Source organism: Microtus oregoni, unplaced genomic scaffold (assembly GCF_018167655.1).
Source record: "Microtus oregoni isolate MIOR12 unplaced genomic scaffold, Mior012 000086F_ref0000336, whole genome shotgun sequence".
Classification (NCBI taxonomy): Eukaryota; Metazoa; Chordata; class Mammalia; order Rodentia; family Cricetidae; genus Microtus; species Microtus oregoni.
The window spans coordinates 4,152,748-4,170,581 of record NW_024544552.1 but is presented as its reverse complement, the minus strand read 5'-3'; the positions used below and the strand labels follow the sequence as shown (position 1 = coordinate 4,170,581).

The 17,834-nt window shown below is 45.1% G+C and overlaps 1 protein-coding gene and 3 non-coding genes across 4 annotated transcripts; 2 read left to right on the top strand and 2 right to left on the bottom strand.

Annotated features, from left to right (window-relative positions):
• Positions 1-484: 484 nt before the first annotated feature.
• Positions 485-556, bottom strand: Trnag-ucc. Its single transcript has one exon. It is a non-coding gene; the product is annotated as a tRNA-Gly (tRNA).
• Positions 557-1,095: 539 nt separating this feature from the next.
• On the top strand, positions 1,096-1,178 carry Trnal-cag. The gene has a single exon. It is a non-coding gene; the product is annotated as a tRNA-Leu (tRNA).
• An 8,684-nt stretch (positions 1,179-9,862) lies between these two features.
• On the top strand, positions 9,863-9,933 carry Trnag-gcc. The gene has a single exon. It is a non-coding gene; the product is annotated as a tRNA-Gly (tRNA).
• A 2,663-nt stretch (positions 9,934-12,596) lies between these two features.
• On the bottom strand, positions 12,597-16,868 carry LOC121442024 (low affinity immunoglobulin gamma Fc region receptor III-like). Its single transcript, XM_041643458.1, has 5 exons — positions 16,784-16,868; positions 16,090-16,110; positions 15,171-15,428; positions 13,866-14,120; positions 12,597-13,333 (listed from the first exon to the last, which is right to left on the bottom strand). The coding sequence occupies exons 1-5, from the start codon at positions 16,866-16,868 to the stop codon at positions 13,149-13,151; spliced, it is 804 nt and encodes a 267-aa protein (XP_041499392.1). The 3' UTR covers positions 12,597-13,148.
• Between the last annotated feature and the right edge of the window lie 966 nt (positions 16,869-17,834).

Here is a 17,834-nt window from a genome sequence, read left to right as displayed (position 1 = left end):
ATTCGAAATATGATTTCGACATGTAATCAATAAAAAATTATTAGATTTTTCTTAGTATCTATGTAAATTTCATAAAAATATACAAATCAAAACCACAAATATGCCTGTTCCCTGCTTAAAAGTTCTTCAGTAGCCGAAATGAATAGGCATTTAGTTAATGGCTCCATTAATTACTCATTTCGATTAGTTCAATTAAAATCAAATTTAAAAATGCGATCCTTACACGCACCGGATAGTTTTAAAACGCTCAAGAACTCACTCCTGCTGTATGAGCCTCTCGGATGCGGAGGCCTATGCGAATCTGAAATTCTGACAAGAGATCACAGACTCCAGAAAATTTTCAAATCAGAAAAGATAAAGTTAACTTCAGGAACCCAGTCCGGCCCCAACTTGGCGGGGCTGGTTTCATTCAAAGATATAAAATAGAACATTGTGTGAACCGTGTCCTACGTAAATAAACTGAAGGAAACAGAAAAAGTAAATATGCGTTGGCCGGGAATCGAACCCGGGTCAACTGCTTGGAAGGCAGCTATGCTCACCACTATACCACCAACGCAACGTGACTTACGGGTTTCTCTAGTCTCTCTAATGCAAGTGAAAATTTGCCGACCGCGGTTTGAGTCGGTTTCCGTAACCTTTAAAGCCGGTTTTGTAAGAAAATTCTGACAGAAGCCACTTTCTCTTCTTTTCAGCTTGCTCACAGTCCGACACTCCCAGCTCGGGGCTCCGCACTCACTTAGCTCCACCAGGCAGTAGTACCCAGAGTCCAGCCGGCACGGGTTCGGTTAGGCGATTTAGGACGGAAGGTGGGGAGGAGAACTGACCAGTAGGAGATCCTCCCCGGGCCGACTCGGCCCCGGCGAGAGTCGATTGAAAGGTCCCCAGAACAGATGGAGATGGAAAGTTAAAAGTGATGAGGAAGTAGGAGATAGGAAAGACCTGAGACCCACTTTCACTTCTTCTGCTTTGTAAAAGCGTTCCGGGGAACCTCGCTTTTCTTTTTATTTGAAATCATAGACAAACGAAACACAGGTAAAGGGTGCGTCACCAGTGTTTATCAGCTTATAAGAAAGTATGGAAAATGTCCTGGCAGATGTCAGGATGGCCGAGCGGTCTAAGGCGCTGCGTTCAGGTCGCAGTCTCCCCTGGAGGCGTGGGTTCGAATCCCACTTCTGACAACACTCAGTTTTATTATTCCTATCATGACTGAACACCGGCATTTATGGTGTTTTAGAAAAAAGAATCCCTATCCCTTAATTTGTTACAATTATCCCAACTCTTCCAATGCTGATCTCTTCAAACTTTTGTAAGCATGAAATTATTGTCTTGCCCAACCCTACCACCAATTCTAATTAAGTAGATTAGCTATTTAAGTGGATGTGCTTGCTATTTCATACAGCAGAACAGAGAAAACTCATATCTTCATGACATCCTTTTTTTAGAGGATCACAAAGAAAGCACTTTCTGTTTTCAGAGAAGCTTAATGGGGCAGGGGATCTTCTTGACAAGAGGGGAAAGCTGTTAAGAAGTTGACTGTAACTGTGAGGATGGGTACAGCTTCAGAGTAGTTAATTAAAGTTTGCCAGACATAGCCATATTCTCTGTCACTGACCAGACTATGACTCTTAAAAATGTTTTCAATCTTCTGAGTCTTAATTCCCTTCCAAATAAAATGGAGATAAGAATTGATAGTCTATTCATTAGAAATTCTAAATTCAGATTCTGTGTCAGGCCTGCTGACTGCCCCTGACAAGATACCCAGGTAATTGGAATGCATATTAAAGTTTCAGAAGATCTGGCCTATCCTTTTCCCAGAGTGATGCTGACCTAGAAGGGCCCTTTCCCTTGCTTCTCAGAAGGCTACTTTGTACCCTGTATCATTTAAGCATTTACAATCTGTCAAAACTGTATTACAATATTTAAAGGATATAAAGTCACTATGTTTAAAAAAATTAAAGCAGTACATTTTCAGGAGAACCCGGTAAGAAAATAGATATTAGACATGTCAGAAAATTCTTAAACAGAGCAGGAACCAAGCATTAAAAGTAGCATCACCTGTGGTTAGTCAATTGACAGATGTACAGTATACTCAATGTTATAATGTATCAATCATGTCAGGGGAAAAAAATCCACTTCCCCCAGAAGGCACAAGTTGTTAAAGGAAAACCACAGTGTCAAGGGTAGACTCCCTCTCTCTGAGTTATTAGAGGGCCCAGAGGCCGTTGCCAGCCCACTTGGTTGCCCACCATGCTATATAAGTAGGACCCCATTGCTGAAGACACAGCATGTTATAGCTTCAAGGCACAGAAAGAGCAACCTTGAACTGATCAGCAATTTCTTCCCTGATGGCTAACTTTCGTGTTGCTAGGAGGTGTTATTCGGGCCACAAGGACACACAGACATACATGCACACACAGTTAAAATAAGTTCTGTTTTAAAAGAATGGTGCCACAGGGACATGTGCTCAACTATGTTCATAGCAGCTTTGTTTGTCATAGCCAGAAACTGGAAACAACCTAAATGCCTCTGCACTGAAGAATGTATAAGGAAAATGTGGTACATTTACACGGTGGAGTACTACACAGCAGAAAAAAATAATGACAGCTTGAATTTTGCAGGAAAATGGATGGAGCTAGAAAACATTATTTAGAGTGAGGTAACCCAGACACAGAAAGATGATTATCACATGTATTCACCATAGATGGCTTTTAAGCACACAGCAAAGAAAGCCAGCCTACAAACCACAATCCCAGAGACCTTAGACAACAATGAGGACACTAAGAGAGACTAACATAGATCTAATCTATATGGGAAGTAGAAAGTAGAAAAGACAAGATCTCCTAAGTAAATTGGGAGCATGGGGACCTTGGAGGAGGATTGAAGTGGGGAGGGGAGAGGAAGAGAGGGGAGCAGAGAAAAATGTAGAGTTCAATAAAAAATCAATTAAAAAAGAAAAAAAGAAGCTAGAACTAATGACCCAAGCAGTGATTTAATTAAAAAATAAATAGATAGATAGATGGATAGATAGATAGATAGATAGATAGATAGATAGATAAAAAGAGACGTGCCCACTGGTGTGATAATGGCAAGAAGGTTATGGGGGTAACCAATCACTTTTAGATTGGATTTGAGGCCTGCTCCATAGGAAACGCATTCCTGGTACTGTAAACCTGATTAAAGCCCACGATGTGTAAAACCCAGAGACAGATATTGGGGTTCACCATGAAGATCAGAAAAGCACAGCAGCCAAGCCACTAGAGAGCTCTTACCTCTATGACATCTCCAGACTGAAAGAGAGAGAGTTCCTGTCTCATCCCACCTTATATAATCCCCTCTCTAGTGCTGGGGTTAAAGGCCTGCACCACCGCAGCCCAGCCTCTATGGCTAACTAGTGTGGCTGCTGGGATTAAAGGTGTGTGCCACCACTGCCTGGCCTGGATGGCTGATTAGTGTGGCTGCTGGGATTAAAGGTGTGTGCCACCACTGCCTGGCCTGGATGGCTGATTAGTGTGGCTGCTGGGATTAAAGGTGTGTGCCACCACTGCCTGGCCTGGATGGCTGATTAGTGTCACTGTTCTGGTCTTCAGGCTTTATTTATTAAAATACAAAGGAAATATCACTACAGATGTATCAAACTGCCTTCTAAATACTTTTGTTTATATACACAGATTCGAACCGCTCTCAACTTTGCCAGAGACGCTTCTGTCCGCAATGGGCAACAGCTAATGTTCAGCCCGAAATGGAACATCTATGTGGACCTCCCAAGATTCAGGGAACACCGAGAAAGGGGGCAGAAAGAATCTAAGAGCTGGAGGATGGGAGGGAGGCTGTAAAACGTCGTCTTAAGGATATGACATGTCTATTGCTCTCAGGAACCCACAGCAACTGTGGGTACCTGAACAAGAGCAAGCCAATGAGAACAGTCAACGTCAAGCGACTGTACTAACCAGACTCAGTGAGGAAAAACAAAGAGAAGACACGAAGATTAGAAGGGGTGTGTGCAGGGGGCTGTTGATGGGAGGAGAGGAAGCATGAATCTTCAGAACCAATAGGACAAAGATACATTATATGTATGTATGAAATTGTCAAAAGATAAATAAAAGATGTTTAAAAAATAAGAGACCATGTGGGTGCCAATAGTCAAAATGTACTCTGTAGGTATGTGAAATTGTCTATCATCTATCTATCTATCTATCTATCTATCTATCTATTTTTCTATCTATCTTCTATCTATCTATCTATCTATCTGTAAATAGAGTCTCACTTTCTAGCTCTGGCTGGCCTAGAACTTGCTAGTTAGACCAGGCTGGCTTCAAAACCAGAGGCATCCTCCTCCCCTCTGACTCTTGAGTGCTGACTAACAAGTCCTATAAAAGAACACATTTAATAAAAATGTATCTTTAAATTAGATACATTTTTATTAAATGTGTTCTTGAAAGTTTAGGGGGGGGCAGGAGTAGAATTTAATTTTCTTAAATCTTGCTGTAGACAATTAATACCACTCATTTTGGGAGAATCAGAGGTATTTTTTTTTTTTTAGAACAAACACATTTTTTTCAGAACTAAAAGAGAAAGGCTTGCTGTTGAAATGCTAAAAAAAATTCAAATCCTATATCATTGTCCCTCTTTGAAAGAATAGGTTGAAATGGTTAATGTTATAAGTTAAAAAGAAAGGAAGGGGGTGCTCTAGGCAACTCTGTCCTTCTTGGCCTATCTTCAATGCCTTTTTCCCCCCAGTTGCTTTTAATGTAAAGCCAGATTGAAAAGGTTTTGGATTGGTTGCAGGCAAGCAACACAGTTAAAAATGACATCCAGGGACAAGTGGCTGGGTAGTGTAACCCCCTCTACCAGAAAGAGCTTATGTGATGCAATACAATGTAGCAAGCTCTGGGCAAACTCACTTTCCATCCTGAAGTTGAGGCACAGCTCAGGGGACTGATAGAGGTGGAATGGACTGAATGGGGCTGAAGCCATGCAAGCTTCTCCTTGTCATTTGCCTGACTGGGCTGGAGGATATTTTCCCAGTTTCAGCCACTTGAGAATGGGTCTTTACGTCAAGCAGTCTCCCTCTCTGTTCCCATAATAACTATATGACCTTGAACAAATTGCTTGACCTCCTTGTACTTTAGAATATTCATCTTTAAATAAGAGGTTGGTAAGATGACTCAGCACACAATCCTGATGACCTGAGTTCTATCCTAACTTCACAAAGTTGTCCTCTGACATCCACACTTGTGCTATGTGTGTAATAATAATAAAGCCTCATGATATTGCTATTGGATTAGTGGGGTATACCAAATGTCCGTTACCTAGTTGGTACTCAGAGAATAATAGCTAGTAACAACTAATGTCTGTCAACAGTGTGCTAAGTGTCTAACATCCCTCTTCACCTCTTACATCTATTGAGCCCTCACAACAGTGTGGAGGAATGCTGTTGTCAACATTCCCAGTATGTAGAAGGGAATATTGGAGTCTGGAGGGTTTGATTTGCCCAGTAGTTTATGGCAGAGGTGAACAGCTAAGCAGTCTGGTATGCTGATATTATTATCCTCCTATTCGGCTGTTATCCTCACCAGAAATCAGAAGAGACCATTCTCTTACAGAGATAGAACCAAGCTAAGTTGAATTACCTCCCCAGACCATACCTAAAGACTTGGGTGGTCTTATCTCCAACAAAACAATGAAATGGCCTGCTTAAAAAACAGTCATGTGCGTGGGCCCAGCCTGGTGGCCCATGCCTTTAATCAAAGCACTCTGGAGACAAAGGCAGGAGGATCAAATGAGTTGGAGGTCAGCCTGGTTTACATAGTGAGTTCTAGGTCAGTCAGGGCAACACAGTGAGACCCTATATCAAAACACACCAAAACAAATGAATAAACCAAACAATAATATAAACTATTTATTAGTGCGATCAATGCTGACCAACTAAATTTTCAAGCTTTAGTTTTACCTTAGGGTCATCTATAAGAACCATAGGCCTTTTCCAGCATGATCATCACACCATTGTGCCCCTTCACTGTGTCCACCTCACACTTTTTCACTTACCCTGTCTCCTCCACATAGAAATCTTATATATGATGAGGTGTGTGCGTTGGTGCCCTTGGAGGTCAGAGGTATGGGATTCCCCTGGAGCTGGAGTTACAAACAGCTGTGAGCCACCTGATGTAGGATGTGAGACCCAAACTCAGGTCTTCTACAACATCCACTCTTAGCTGCACCAGATCTCTAGCCTTTAATATATATATATATTAGGTTTGTATAGAAAACAATGGGCTGTGTTACGGCGTCTTCACACATCCATGCCATTCTGCTTTCTTCTCCCTCATCGCTCCCCAACTCTCCTTCCTTAGGCCCCCGTTCCTCCAGCTCATAGTTACTTCCCCTTCGGCTTTAGTACATTATTTCATTACTAGTTTGCTTAAGATCTTTTCTTCCGCTCTCAGGTTCCCCTTTCAGTTTTGTAGAACGAACATGCACACGCACATGCGCCCATGTTCCCAAATATTGTTTATAAATGTTCTTTTACATTTAAAAGGGGATATGTTATAGATATGGATAATTTACATTGGTATAAATTTTACTCTATTGATATAAATTTAAGGTCAATTTTGTTATATGTATATGTATTTCTGCTCTTGATTAAGGTATTGTGATTATGTAGTTCATTTAAAACTGTAGTGTATAATTAGGAAATATAGGTTGTTAATGGATAATCATCAATAATAGTCAAGCTTGTAGTCATGTTAGTTAGATTTTCTAGATATATAGAGATATATCTCAGTTAGATAGGCATTCTTCATATCTTTCAAAGACTACAGAATATGGCATTTTAAATGTTTTAATAACTTAGGGCTTTTCATGACAATGAGACACATCTGCTCCTGGCAGCACCAGCTACTTCAAGAGAAAGATGGGCATTGAAGAGGCTCCTTATGGAGTTTGATAGCCATTTGGGCAAGAAACTGCTCTTGCCTGGATGTTGCATAAACTGGACATGAAGAACACGCAGAGAGAGGACTGCTGAACTTGCCTAAGGAGAGATGGTCTTTAAGGGTTCCTGATTTATGAAAGAGTCTATGAGACATTCTGCAGGACACAGCAAAAAGTGACTGAACTGTCTTTGAATTTTTCTGCTTCATGGAAATGTCTGCTGGATTCTATGGGCCTGTAGGCTGAAGATGGATGCCCCAACGGTAGAAAAAAAAATTGGGTGACTGTCCAGGAAGCGAGTTGTCTCTGTCATTTCTAGAGTTTTGGAAGTTGCTTACTTCTTGTTTAATTAGGTAATATTATATCCTTCTGGAGTCTTTGATGGAGTTGAAGAATGGATAGTCATAATTTTAGTTTTCCTTAGTTAACTGTAATTCTTGCTTGATAACTGTTTTGTTATATGTAATTTTGCTATGTTAAAGTTAAAGCCTTCCTTTTTGTTTAAACAGAAAAAGGGGAAATGATGTAAGAGGGTCTTCTATCTATCTGTTGTTTCATTGGTTAATTAATAAAGAAAACTGCTTGGCCTGATAGGTCAGAACATAGGTAGGTGGGGAAGATAGAACAGAATGCTTGGAGGAAGAAAGCAGAGTCAGGCAACCGCCATGAAACTCCGGCCCAAGATGGATGTGGGTTAGAATCTTCCCGGTAAGCCACGACCCCGTGGTGATACACAGATTACTAGATATGGGTTAAAGAAAGATATGAGAATTAGCAAAGAAGAGGCTAGATATAATGGGCCAGGCAGTGTTTAAATGAATACAGTTTGTGTGTTGTTCTTTCCGGGGCTAAGCTAGCTGTGCGGGGAGCCGGGCGGGACAAAAAGCAGGCCTGCTCGCCTCATCACTACATGGAATGGCCTCAGACTCAGAGATACTCCTACTTCAGTCTCCCAAGTGCTGGGATTAAAGGTATGCTCCATCATGCCTGGCAAGAAGTGGGCTTAAAAAAAATCAAATAACACAGACCTCAATTATAAAACATAATGAGGGAAAAAAAGCTCCCAGTTGCCAGGGCAAGATACCCTGACTCACCTCTGAAGTTACAAAGTGGGATTATAGAAGAGTCTAGAACACCCGTAAGTCCAGCCCTTACAGACACAGATGACTTATCACGGCAGGTCAATCGATCAACTTCCTCAATGATGGGGTCAGTACTAGGCCTCTCCTGGCAAGCTTAAGGCCCTAGGAACACCAGACAGCGCATAAAGCCCACGGAAGATGGGGCAGCAGCTCTGCACTAACGTCCTCTCCTTGCCTGCCACCTGGTTGTGCTCTACCCAGGCCAGGATTTCCTCACACTTGTCTTGCCCTTTGCATCTGTCCTCTTCTGAACTCTCTTCCCTAAGGCTATCTCCCTGCAAGCAACTCTTCACGTGGAAGACACGAACTTCCAGAAAGTTTTCTGCAGCCACTCTGTCCCCCTGAACCTCACTCTCAGCCTTGTGTTGTTCAGACTCATGAACCATCCTCTGTACTTCCTCCTCGCTGAGCTGGCCCTTGTCGTGGGTGATGGTGATCTTGTTAGCCTTGCCTGTACGCCTGTCGGTGGCAGAAGTACTTAGGATACCATTGGCATCTATGTCAACATTCACTTCGATCTGGGGAACTCCACGTGGAGCAGGAGGAATGCTACGGAACAGGTTGCTGCTCTTTGTCACAGCCCTCTCACCCTCATTCACCTGGATCAGGACCCCAGGCTGGTGGGCAGAGTAAGGCTTGGGTCTGTTTGGCAGGGATGGTGGCACTCCGTGGGATTTATGTGGTCATCACCTCACCATCTCCAACCCCAGAGTCAAACAAGGGAACGACATCCAGCAGGAGGGGATCCTGCACCTTCTCACATTTGTCTTCCATCAACACAGCCACCACCACAGCAGCCGCAGGGACCACGGCCTCATCAGGCTGGTGTTCTTGTTCAGCTCCTGGACGTTGAAGAAGTCTTATAGACGCTCCTCCATCTTAGAGATGCGGGTAGGACCACCCACCGGGGTGACCTCATGGGTTTGGGCCTTGGTTAGCTTGGCATCGCTCGGGGTCGTCTTCCACGGGCTCCAGGAGAGTACAGAAAAGGTCTGAACACAGTTCCTCAAAGTGGGCACGAGTAATGAAGGTGCAGAAGCCTACATCTTCGAACAAGAAGTTGATCTTCAAGGTGCCACTTCCCTAGGGATAGGCATGGCTTCTCGCTCTCAGATTGGAAGAGGACTCGGATGCTCGAGGTGGCGGAAGCTGGTACTGCTCCGCTCTGCTGTTCTTTCGCAGTCTCTCAAGCCAGCCAAGCCGGGACGACCTGGTTGGGCTTTTATCCGGTGTGGGAGCCCCGACTCCACCTGCCCTCGCAGCCGAGAACCTTCCCACACCTTCTGTGTGCACCAAGCGACCGCAGACCCAGACACAACCGGCCGCGATGACTGCCGCAGAAGAATCGGATCCAGGGATCCGGAGAGGCGGAGTGCAGAGTGCCTGGCCCCCATCCATCGCCGGTTTTGACTCAGAGCTGCTGCAAAAAAAAACACACAGAAAGTTTCAGTTGTTCCGGGCTAATTCTATAGGTGACAGCCACAGGTCCAGGTAGCAGCGCTGTACTCCAGGTTTCGGTTTGGAGGGCAGTCCTGAGCATGCGAGAGCACGATGCCCGCCACAGAAAATGATGCCTCAGAAAGCCCGGCGCGTGCTCCCACGGAATCAGAACCATAGCTTCTAAGTTAGGAATGTAAAGAGTGGTGTGGGGTTTGTCTTAAAAGAAAGAATTCTGGAAACACGAGGGTTGGCTTTTTGAACTTTGTTCAAGAAGAATGATTACATAGGAAGTGCAACCAGCAATAGAGATAAGCTCAAATAGGAGTACAGTAAGGTGCTTGCTGTGTCTGGCATTGGTGGTTCAGTGGTAGAATTCTCGCCTGCCACGCGGGAGGCCCGGGTTCGATTCCCGGCCAATGCACGCCTTGTTTTTCAATTTTCCTTTTTAAGATTTTGTTTCCTTTTTTTTCTCCGCTCTCCCTCCGGAACGTGGGGTTCTTTCGATTTGACTCTTTTTCTTTCACTGGTTTACCACTGAGGAACACAAACTTAACGCTGTGGTCATGGGATTCTGGAACCTAACTGAGCAACCCATGAAAACGCTGCACATAGGAAAGCCTGCATTCTACTCCTGGTTTTGAGACCAATCCTGTAAGGTTCCTCTCCCAAAAAAGCATCGTCCTCAGGGTGTTTTGGAAAGACTTCTTGTTTTTATCTGTGAGCCTGTTTTTGTTTTTGTTTTTTCCCTCAGACGGGAATGACCCCAGAATTCAGACGTAGAATAAATTGCTGTAGCATCAGTCCTTCATATGTTCTAAAGCAATGGTTCTCAACCTTCCTAATGCTGCGACCCTTTAGTACAGTTCTTCATGTTGTGGGGACCGGCAACCTTAAAATTATTTCTGCTACTACTTCAGAACTGTAATTTTGCTACTATTATGAATTATAATGTAAATACCTGATATATAGAATATCGGATATGGGACCCCTGTGAGGGTCCTTCAACACCCCCCAAGAGGGTCACAGCCACAGGTTGAGAACCACTGCCCTAAGGCTGATGTGAGTTCACCAAGCAGTGAAACCGCTTTACTTCCCACTGTCTGAGGTTGTGAAGATTGAGTCTTTTTATTGTGTCCCATCTATTTTAATTCAGAACATTCCATTTCGACTGTCTGATGTTAGACTTATTGAAGAAGAAGCCGGATCTCTCTCTCTCTCTCTCTCTCTCTCTCTCTCTCTCTCTCTCACACACACACACACACACACACACACACACACACACACACACCTTCACCAGGGAATACAAACCCGGTTCTCCTAAAGCGATACAGTCTAGGGGTCTTGATCGAGTTCGTTTTCTCTGACAGTTAAAGAACTAAAAGGCAAGAAAACTCTCAGCTTAGCAGGTGGTGGTGAAGAAACCGCAAGCACCACAGACAGGAGCAGCAACTGAAGAAACGTGTTTATTGGAGGTGAGGACACACGCATGCTTCAGAAGACACACAGAGAGAAAGAGCCTCCTCACAGCACGAGGGGGGTGGGGGCTCGGAAAGCCGGAAAACCTAGCCTCTTCTAGAGAATCAGAGTTCCCTTTTGCAAGTTCTCAGTCTCTTAGATAAAAGAACCTAAAAGCAAACTCATAAAAAAACTCAAGGACTGTTTCATTAGAATTTTAGGGAAAACCACAGAGTGGGCCCCCTGCAAACCCCAGAAGCTGCCAGGAGGAGGGAGATGGATAAGTTGTGCCTTTTGAGATCAGCAATGGAGGTCTGCAAGCAGCTATAAAAGGAGGCTGGAGGTCATAAAGAAAACAGTAAGAAAGACAGGTGTCACTGGCAAGCACACTTAGGATTCTGGTCAGCATCTTAAGAGAAGATTAAAAGGGTTGGGAGGCTGGAAGCGCACGGGAGGGAGGGCTAGGCGTGGTGGCCCATGCCTTTAATCCCAGCACTCAGGAGGCAGAGGCAGGTGAATTTCTGTGAGTTTGTAGGCCAGCCTGGTCACATAGGGAGTTTTAGGACAGCCAGGACTACTTTTCTGAAGAAGAAGAAGAAGAAGAAGAAGAAGAAGAAGAAGAAGAAGAAGAAGAAGAAGAAGGACGAGGAGGAGGAGGAGGAGGAGGAGGAGGAGGAGGAGGAGGAAGGGGAGCAAGAGGAAGGAGAGAGAGAGAGAGAGAGAGAGAGAGAAGAGAGAGATTAATTCGTGGGAGGAGGGAAGTCACAACATACTAAACGAGCATCAATCACTGATTGATGAAAAGTACAAAGGAGAAAAACAAAGCAGTAAAGGAGATTTAGGAGTGTGGTACAGGAATAAGGTTATACTACTGAAGAATCAAAAAGCCCTTACTGATGGCATTTGAATAAAACCTGAAAGGACATTATCTTAACCTGTTTTCTGATATAGAAAAGCTATAGAAAAGCATATGAGACTAGGTTCTTTATATTTTTTTACAAAAGCTTTTTTAGTTCACAGTTACAGACACTTCAGTCCAAGTTCAAATGGTGATCACATTTGTTTGGCTCCTTTGTGTCTCTCTATGTATGGCAGACAAGAACAAGTAAGGGTGTTGGTGAGAGAAAAAGCTGCTAAGCTGCAGGATGGCTTTGCTATTCCTCCTGGAAAGCATCAGTCTCTGCACCATGGAGGCACAGATCAGCTCTTGCCATCTGAATGCCACATCGGTCTCTGCACCGTGGAGGCCCTGAAACTGAACGCCTCCCATCGGTCTCCACCTCCTAGCACCTCTGCCTGAGGATCAAGCCTCAGCCTGAGTTTTGCTTGGAACAATTCACGATTAAAGCAAGGACGAGTGCACAGTGAAACAGGACGCGGGCTTCTGTAAGCAAGGGCACCCCTGAAACGGAAAATGGCAGTGTGTGGAAGCCTAGACGTTGCCTTCAAAGAAGAGCAAACAGGACCAAGAATAAGCAAGGAAAAGCAGAAGGAAATGAGATCAGAGCGGCAAGATCATGTGGTAACATCTTGGAGAACATTGAGAAGTCTTTAGATTTCCTTCTAAGCACAAGGGAAAGCTTTGCAATTATTTTGAGCAAAGAAGTCACAAAAAGGAGATCCTTAGCCCAGATTGATTGTTGTTTTATTGCTGGAGGTCAAACCTAAGACATCATGTAAGCTGAATAAGAGTTCTGCCACCATTCTTCGCCTTCTTTTTTCTCCTTTTCTTTTGGAAAAAAAAATGTACATTTTAATTTATTTTGTGTAGAGAGAGACGGTGTGCCTGTCGTGGTGGGTGTGTGGAGATCAGAGGAAAGCTTTCAGGAATTTGTTCTCTCCTCCGTCATAGGCGTCCCAAGGACAAAACTCTCCTCTTGTTGGCAGGCTTAGCCACAGGTGCCTTTTCCTGGTGAGCCATCTAAACACACACCTATACACTCCCCACCCAGCCTACTTTTGTTGAAATAGATCTCACTAAGTTATCAAGTCTAGGCTTGCACTCAGTCTGTAACCTAGGCAGGCCTTCAACTGGTGATCCTCCCTCCACAGCCTCCTAAGTAGCTGTAATTACAGGACCACACATCAGACCTGGTCCTAAGTTGCTTTCAAAGGAAGGCTGGGGTGGGAGGGAGCTGAAAAGATGTTGCTGCCATTGCTGTTCTGCCATGTGATGAGATGTCATTTGCCCTCAGGAACCTGATGCTTTTTGACTGACAGGGATTTCCTCCAGTCCTCCACCGGGGTTTGAAGGTTTCTCCGTAAATAGAAATAAAGGCCCGTGTCCACTGCAAACAGGAGGAACATCACGAGGCAGAAAGAGATGTGGTACCAAAGTAGAGAGATGGCAAGTGCATCTGCTGAACCTGGTAGGAGAATCAGAAGAAATGAGCCATTAAGACAGTATTCAGAATAAACTGTGAGGTCCCTAGTGCAGAGCCTTTGTAAAGTCACCACACCGAGTACTTAAAGTAAGGACAAGAGCAGATAAATAAGTCAGGGAGCCTTAATGGACTTCTTAATCTCTCGGTCTTCCCCCATATGTTGATAGATCTGAATTTTCTAAAGGGCGACCACAGCCACATCTGTATGAGATACAAGAAGTTACACTTCAGCTCTTAGGGATGTCTAGGAACACAGAGAACCCATGCACCCATGACAGGGCTCTGTTTCTCTGCTACCCCGCAGTCCTGCCACCCACCACCCACCACCCACAAGAGAGGAGCTCTGGGCTGGGCCCACTTGCCCTCACCTGGCAGGGCCTTCACTGCTCTCCTCTTTGCTCCCAGCCCAGTTTTGCTGCTGTGACATTCCTAGAACTCCACTTGGGATTGTACAACTTTAGCCTTTGTCCGTCTCCTCCTCTCCCTTTCCAACGTCCTGACAGAGGCCCCGTACCTTGGACAGTGATGGTCACAGACCTCGACTTGTATTGCCCCTTTCCTAGGTATCCTGTGCAGTGGTAATCACCGCTGTGGCTGTGATTTGCTTTGGAGATGGAGAAGGTGCTGTTGGATTGACGATATTTTATGGATTTTCCATTCTGGTATAATGTGATCTTGTTCAGGGGTTTGCTCCTCCAGCTATGGCACCTCAAGATGATGGTTTCTCCTTCCTTAAACATGAGTTGAGGGGTCTGGAGCAGCAGCCAGTCTGAGTGACACAGAAAGACCATCGGACTCAGAGGGCCTGGGCTCAGCTCTGAGACCCAATCTGAGCAACACAGAAAGACCATTGGACTCAGAGGCTCTCTTGCCTTGGCTATACTGTATATTCCAAATGGGGGGCACACAAAAATAAGGATTTTCAATATTTATACTATAAAGAAATGAAAAACATGAGGTCATAAATGTGCCCAATCCAGTTTAAGATCCAAACAATATATATACACACAGAAAAATGTCACACCATGTCCTCCACAAATACATGTCATTTTATACAGCAAACAAAAAAAAAACAGTTTTAAGTTTTTAAAATGACTTTATAAGCTTTTGCTTCAGTTGGGGATAAAAGTCATCACACAGCCTATCCTTATCTACATGATTGACACGGTGCCCTACCCTTCACCTCTGGCCTCGGTTTCCAGATTTCAGTTCTTCCCTTGGAAACCTCACTTCCTGTCTCCTCACACCTGTCAAGCCTGCCCCTGTCTTTGCAGGCCCCGTGGCCTCCGGGCTCCATGCCTCCCCACACCTCCGGGCTCCATGCCTCCCCACACCTCCGGGCTCCATGCCTCCCCACACCTCCGGGCTCCATGCCTCCCCACACCTCCGGGCTCCATGCCTCCCCACACCTCCGGGCTCCATGCCTCCCCACACCTCCGGGCTCCATGCCTCCCCACACCTCCGGGCTCCATGCCTCCCCACACCTCCGGGCTCCATGCCTCCCCACACCTCCGGGCTCCATGCCTCCCCACACTGCCGTCACGAGAGTGATGTTTATGAAGTACTAACTTCCTTTTGTTTCTGTCAAACCAGGCTTTAACCTCTTGCTCAATCCGGACTGAGCCAGATAACAGCTGTCCCCCTCCGACAGTACTAAGCAGAGTGGGTCAAAGGGGAAACTAGTGATCAAATGTCTTTCCAGCAAGTTCTCGCCGCTGCTTCCCAGAAATCAGGCCACCCCTTTTCTTGTAAACTTCTGTCCAGTAGACAGAGCCCCATGGCCTGGTATCCCAGCTCCTTCCTGGGCCCGTCTACTAACCGGCAATCACTTCCAGTTGTACAGGGTCGCTGAGGATGTTCTCCTCCAGTCTGCACTGGTATTCTCCACTGTCATTGACTGTGGCTTTAAACGTGTAGTTGGGCCGGACCTGGCTCCGGAGGGAGCTCCCATTGTGGAGCCACTGGGTCGAATAGTTCCCAGGGTTGTGGGTCCCTTCGCACTTCAATGTCACACTGTCTTCCTTGAGCACCTGGATCCATGGGGGCTCAAGTTTCACCACGGCCTTCGGGAGATCCGCTGAGAGTGAGAGAGCAAAAAGGAATGTGAACAAGTAAATTCTGAGAGACGGAGGATTCCAAAGGGGAGCCCAGGGGCCAGAGAGTTCCTGTCATTGACCCAGTAAAGATCTGGGAATGCAGGTGGATCTCTGCAAGTTCGAGGCCAGCCTGGTCTACAAGAGCAAGTTCCAGGACAGGCTCCGAAGCTACAGAGAAACCTTGTCTAGAAAAACTAAATAAATAAATAAATAAATAAATAAAATGATGTGGGAATGATAATGATGACTCACGACTGTCATCTAGCAAGGGAATGGATGAAGCATTTATGAGCTGACTGTGATATATAATTAATTCAAGACCACTTGTGGGCAACTTAACAAGTCTGTTTCAAAATAAATTTTAAAAGGGTTATAACTCAATGGTGGAAGCATGTATAGCACACCTCAGGTCCTGGGTTCAATCTCTAAACCATTAAAAAAACATTGTGTACTCTCGCTGGTCTCTTTCCCTTGCATTGTTGGAGAATCCAGTTGGAATCTTACTAAGGATTCCTCCAGGCCCTGTTGTGAGAGAACTACTCAAGTCTGCTCCTTGGTAGAAGAGGCTTTTCCCTACAAAGTAAACACAGCATTTGATGGTAAGGAAATAGTGCCATGAAAACAAGGGAGGCACAGACTTACCAGTCTGCTGGTCTGCAAGAGCTGTAAATGAGAAGAGAAGGGGTCAGTGTGGCGCAGCAGCCTCAGGTGAAAGCAAATAGGATCGTGTATAAGGAAAGCCGGGATGGGTTTGGAGCCTCTTCCCCCACCTCAAGAGTCTGTTTCTAGTTATCTATCTCTCCTATCCTTCTCGCCTCGTCCTGCCAAGGGGTTGCCATGGCTGCAAAACAAGTATGAATGTTTGGTGCAAGACAGACTTCCCAGCAACTGTAAAGGAATCTCTGAATTCTGAACTTAAAAAATACTAGGGCAGTAAGAAATTAGAATCCTGTTGTTGTTGTGACAGGGTATCACTATGTAGCTCTGGCTGGCCTAGAACTCACTGTGTTGACCAGACTAGCCACTTGCCTCTGTCTCTTAAGTGCTAAGACAAAGGTAAGGATCACCACACCCAGCTCTTTTTCCACAAGGTTCCACGAAGCCAGGTTGGCTGGAATTGGAACTCACTATAGCTGAGGCTAACGCTGAGCTCCTGGTTCCCTTGTCCCCACCCTGCAAGTGCTGGGATTATAAGCAGGTACCATCAGACCTGTGTCTCTTGCCTTTTTAATCTCCCCAGCTTCTAAACCACATCTGTCCCGTGCTGCCCATGTCTCTAAAGTCCAGACTCTAGGAAAAGCTGACGTCACTTTATTTCAGAACGACCCCTACTCACCGAACAGCAGGAAAATTGTCAGTGGCTGAAGGCGCCATCGGCCACCAAAATGTCCATTCTGAAACATCTGTATCTCCAGGGTCATTCAAGAACTGGGTCAGAGTCTGAAGGGCTTTAAGAGACAAACAAAGAAAAGAGGAAGGAAATGAGCTCATTTTCTTGCCTAACCACCATAGGTCAGCAGACTCTGGTTCTGCTAACTTAGCGATTGCTGGTCAAACAAGATGTGGAGTCTACTTGACAGACAGGACTGTCTCCGTGTAGTCACTTGTTATGCCCTCGGGGAAAATCCCGAGCTACTGTTTGCTGGTGAGGAAACTGGGGGAGACCCTAGAAAGCAGAGGGCATCTCCTTTTAGTGCCTGGGGCCTCAATTTTGCGTTGCTCCCACAGTCCCTGTGCCGCCTCAGAGGCCAATGCAGTCCCTAAGGGAACTTTGGCTGAGGTGAACCAGGTGAGATAACCCGAACAGGTTATTGAAAGTCTCATCAGAACAACAAAGATCAGTTAAAAGTAAGAAAACAGTCCAAGGATATTCCTATCCTATATGCAAGAGTCTGACCTTGCCCTCCACACACTTAAGAAAGTTGTTGAGAGCTTTTGGGTTGGTTTGGTTTTTGAGACCGTTGTCTCTCTACGTAGCCCTGACTGAACTGAAACTCACTACAGAGACCAGCCTACCTGTGCCACCTGAGTGCTAGGAATAAAGGTGTGTGACACCACGCCCAGAACAAACACAAAGTTTTTAAGTATAAAAAGTAAATTTGTTAATAAAGAAACTGCAATAGCATAAATGCTATTCAAAAGAGGAAAATGGGAGCTGGCAAGATGGCTCAGTAGGTAAAGGCACTTATTACTGTCGCGGCCACCCTCGACCCGCAAGGATGATGCAACCACCGGAGCTCTTCTCACTGCAGTTTATTCCAGACCTTTTACAATTCTCTCATTTTCTTCCCCCCCTCTCTCTCTTTCCTTCCTCTCTCTCTCTCTCTCTCTCTCTCTCTCTCTCTCTCTCTGACCTCTCTCTTTTTCCTCTCTTTTCTCTTCCCTCT

Bases quoted from the DNA above. Each gene is read 5' to 3' on its own strand.
- LOC121442024 (XM_041643458.1), bottom strand. From the start codon at position 16,868: ATGACCCTGGAGATACAGATGTTTCAGAATGGACATTTTGGTGGCCGA. The intron at 14,121-15,170 runs GTTAGTAGACGG...TGTGTCACTCAG, and splicing joins ACAACTGGAAGTGATTGCCG to ACTGGCTGCTGCTCCAGACC. The intron at 13,334-13,865 runs GTACGGGGCCTC...TTCTCCTACCAG, and splicing joins TGTGACCATCACTGTCCAAG to GTTCAGCAGATGCACTTGCC.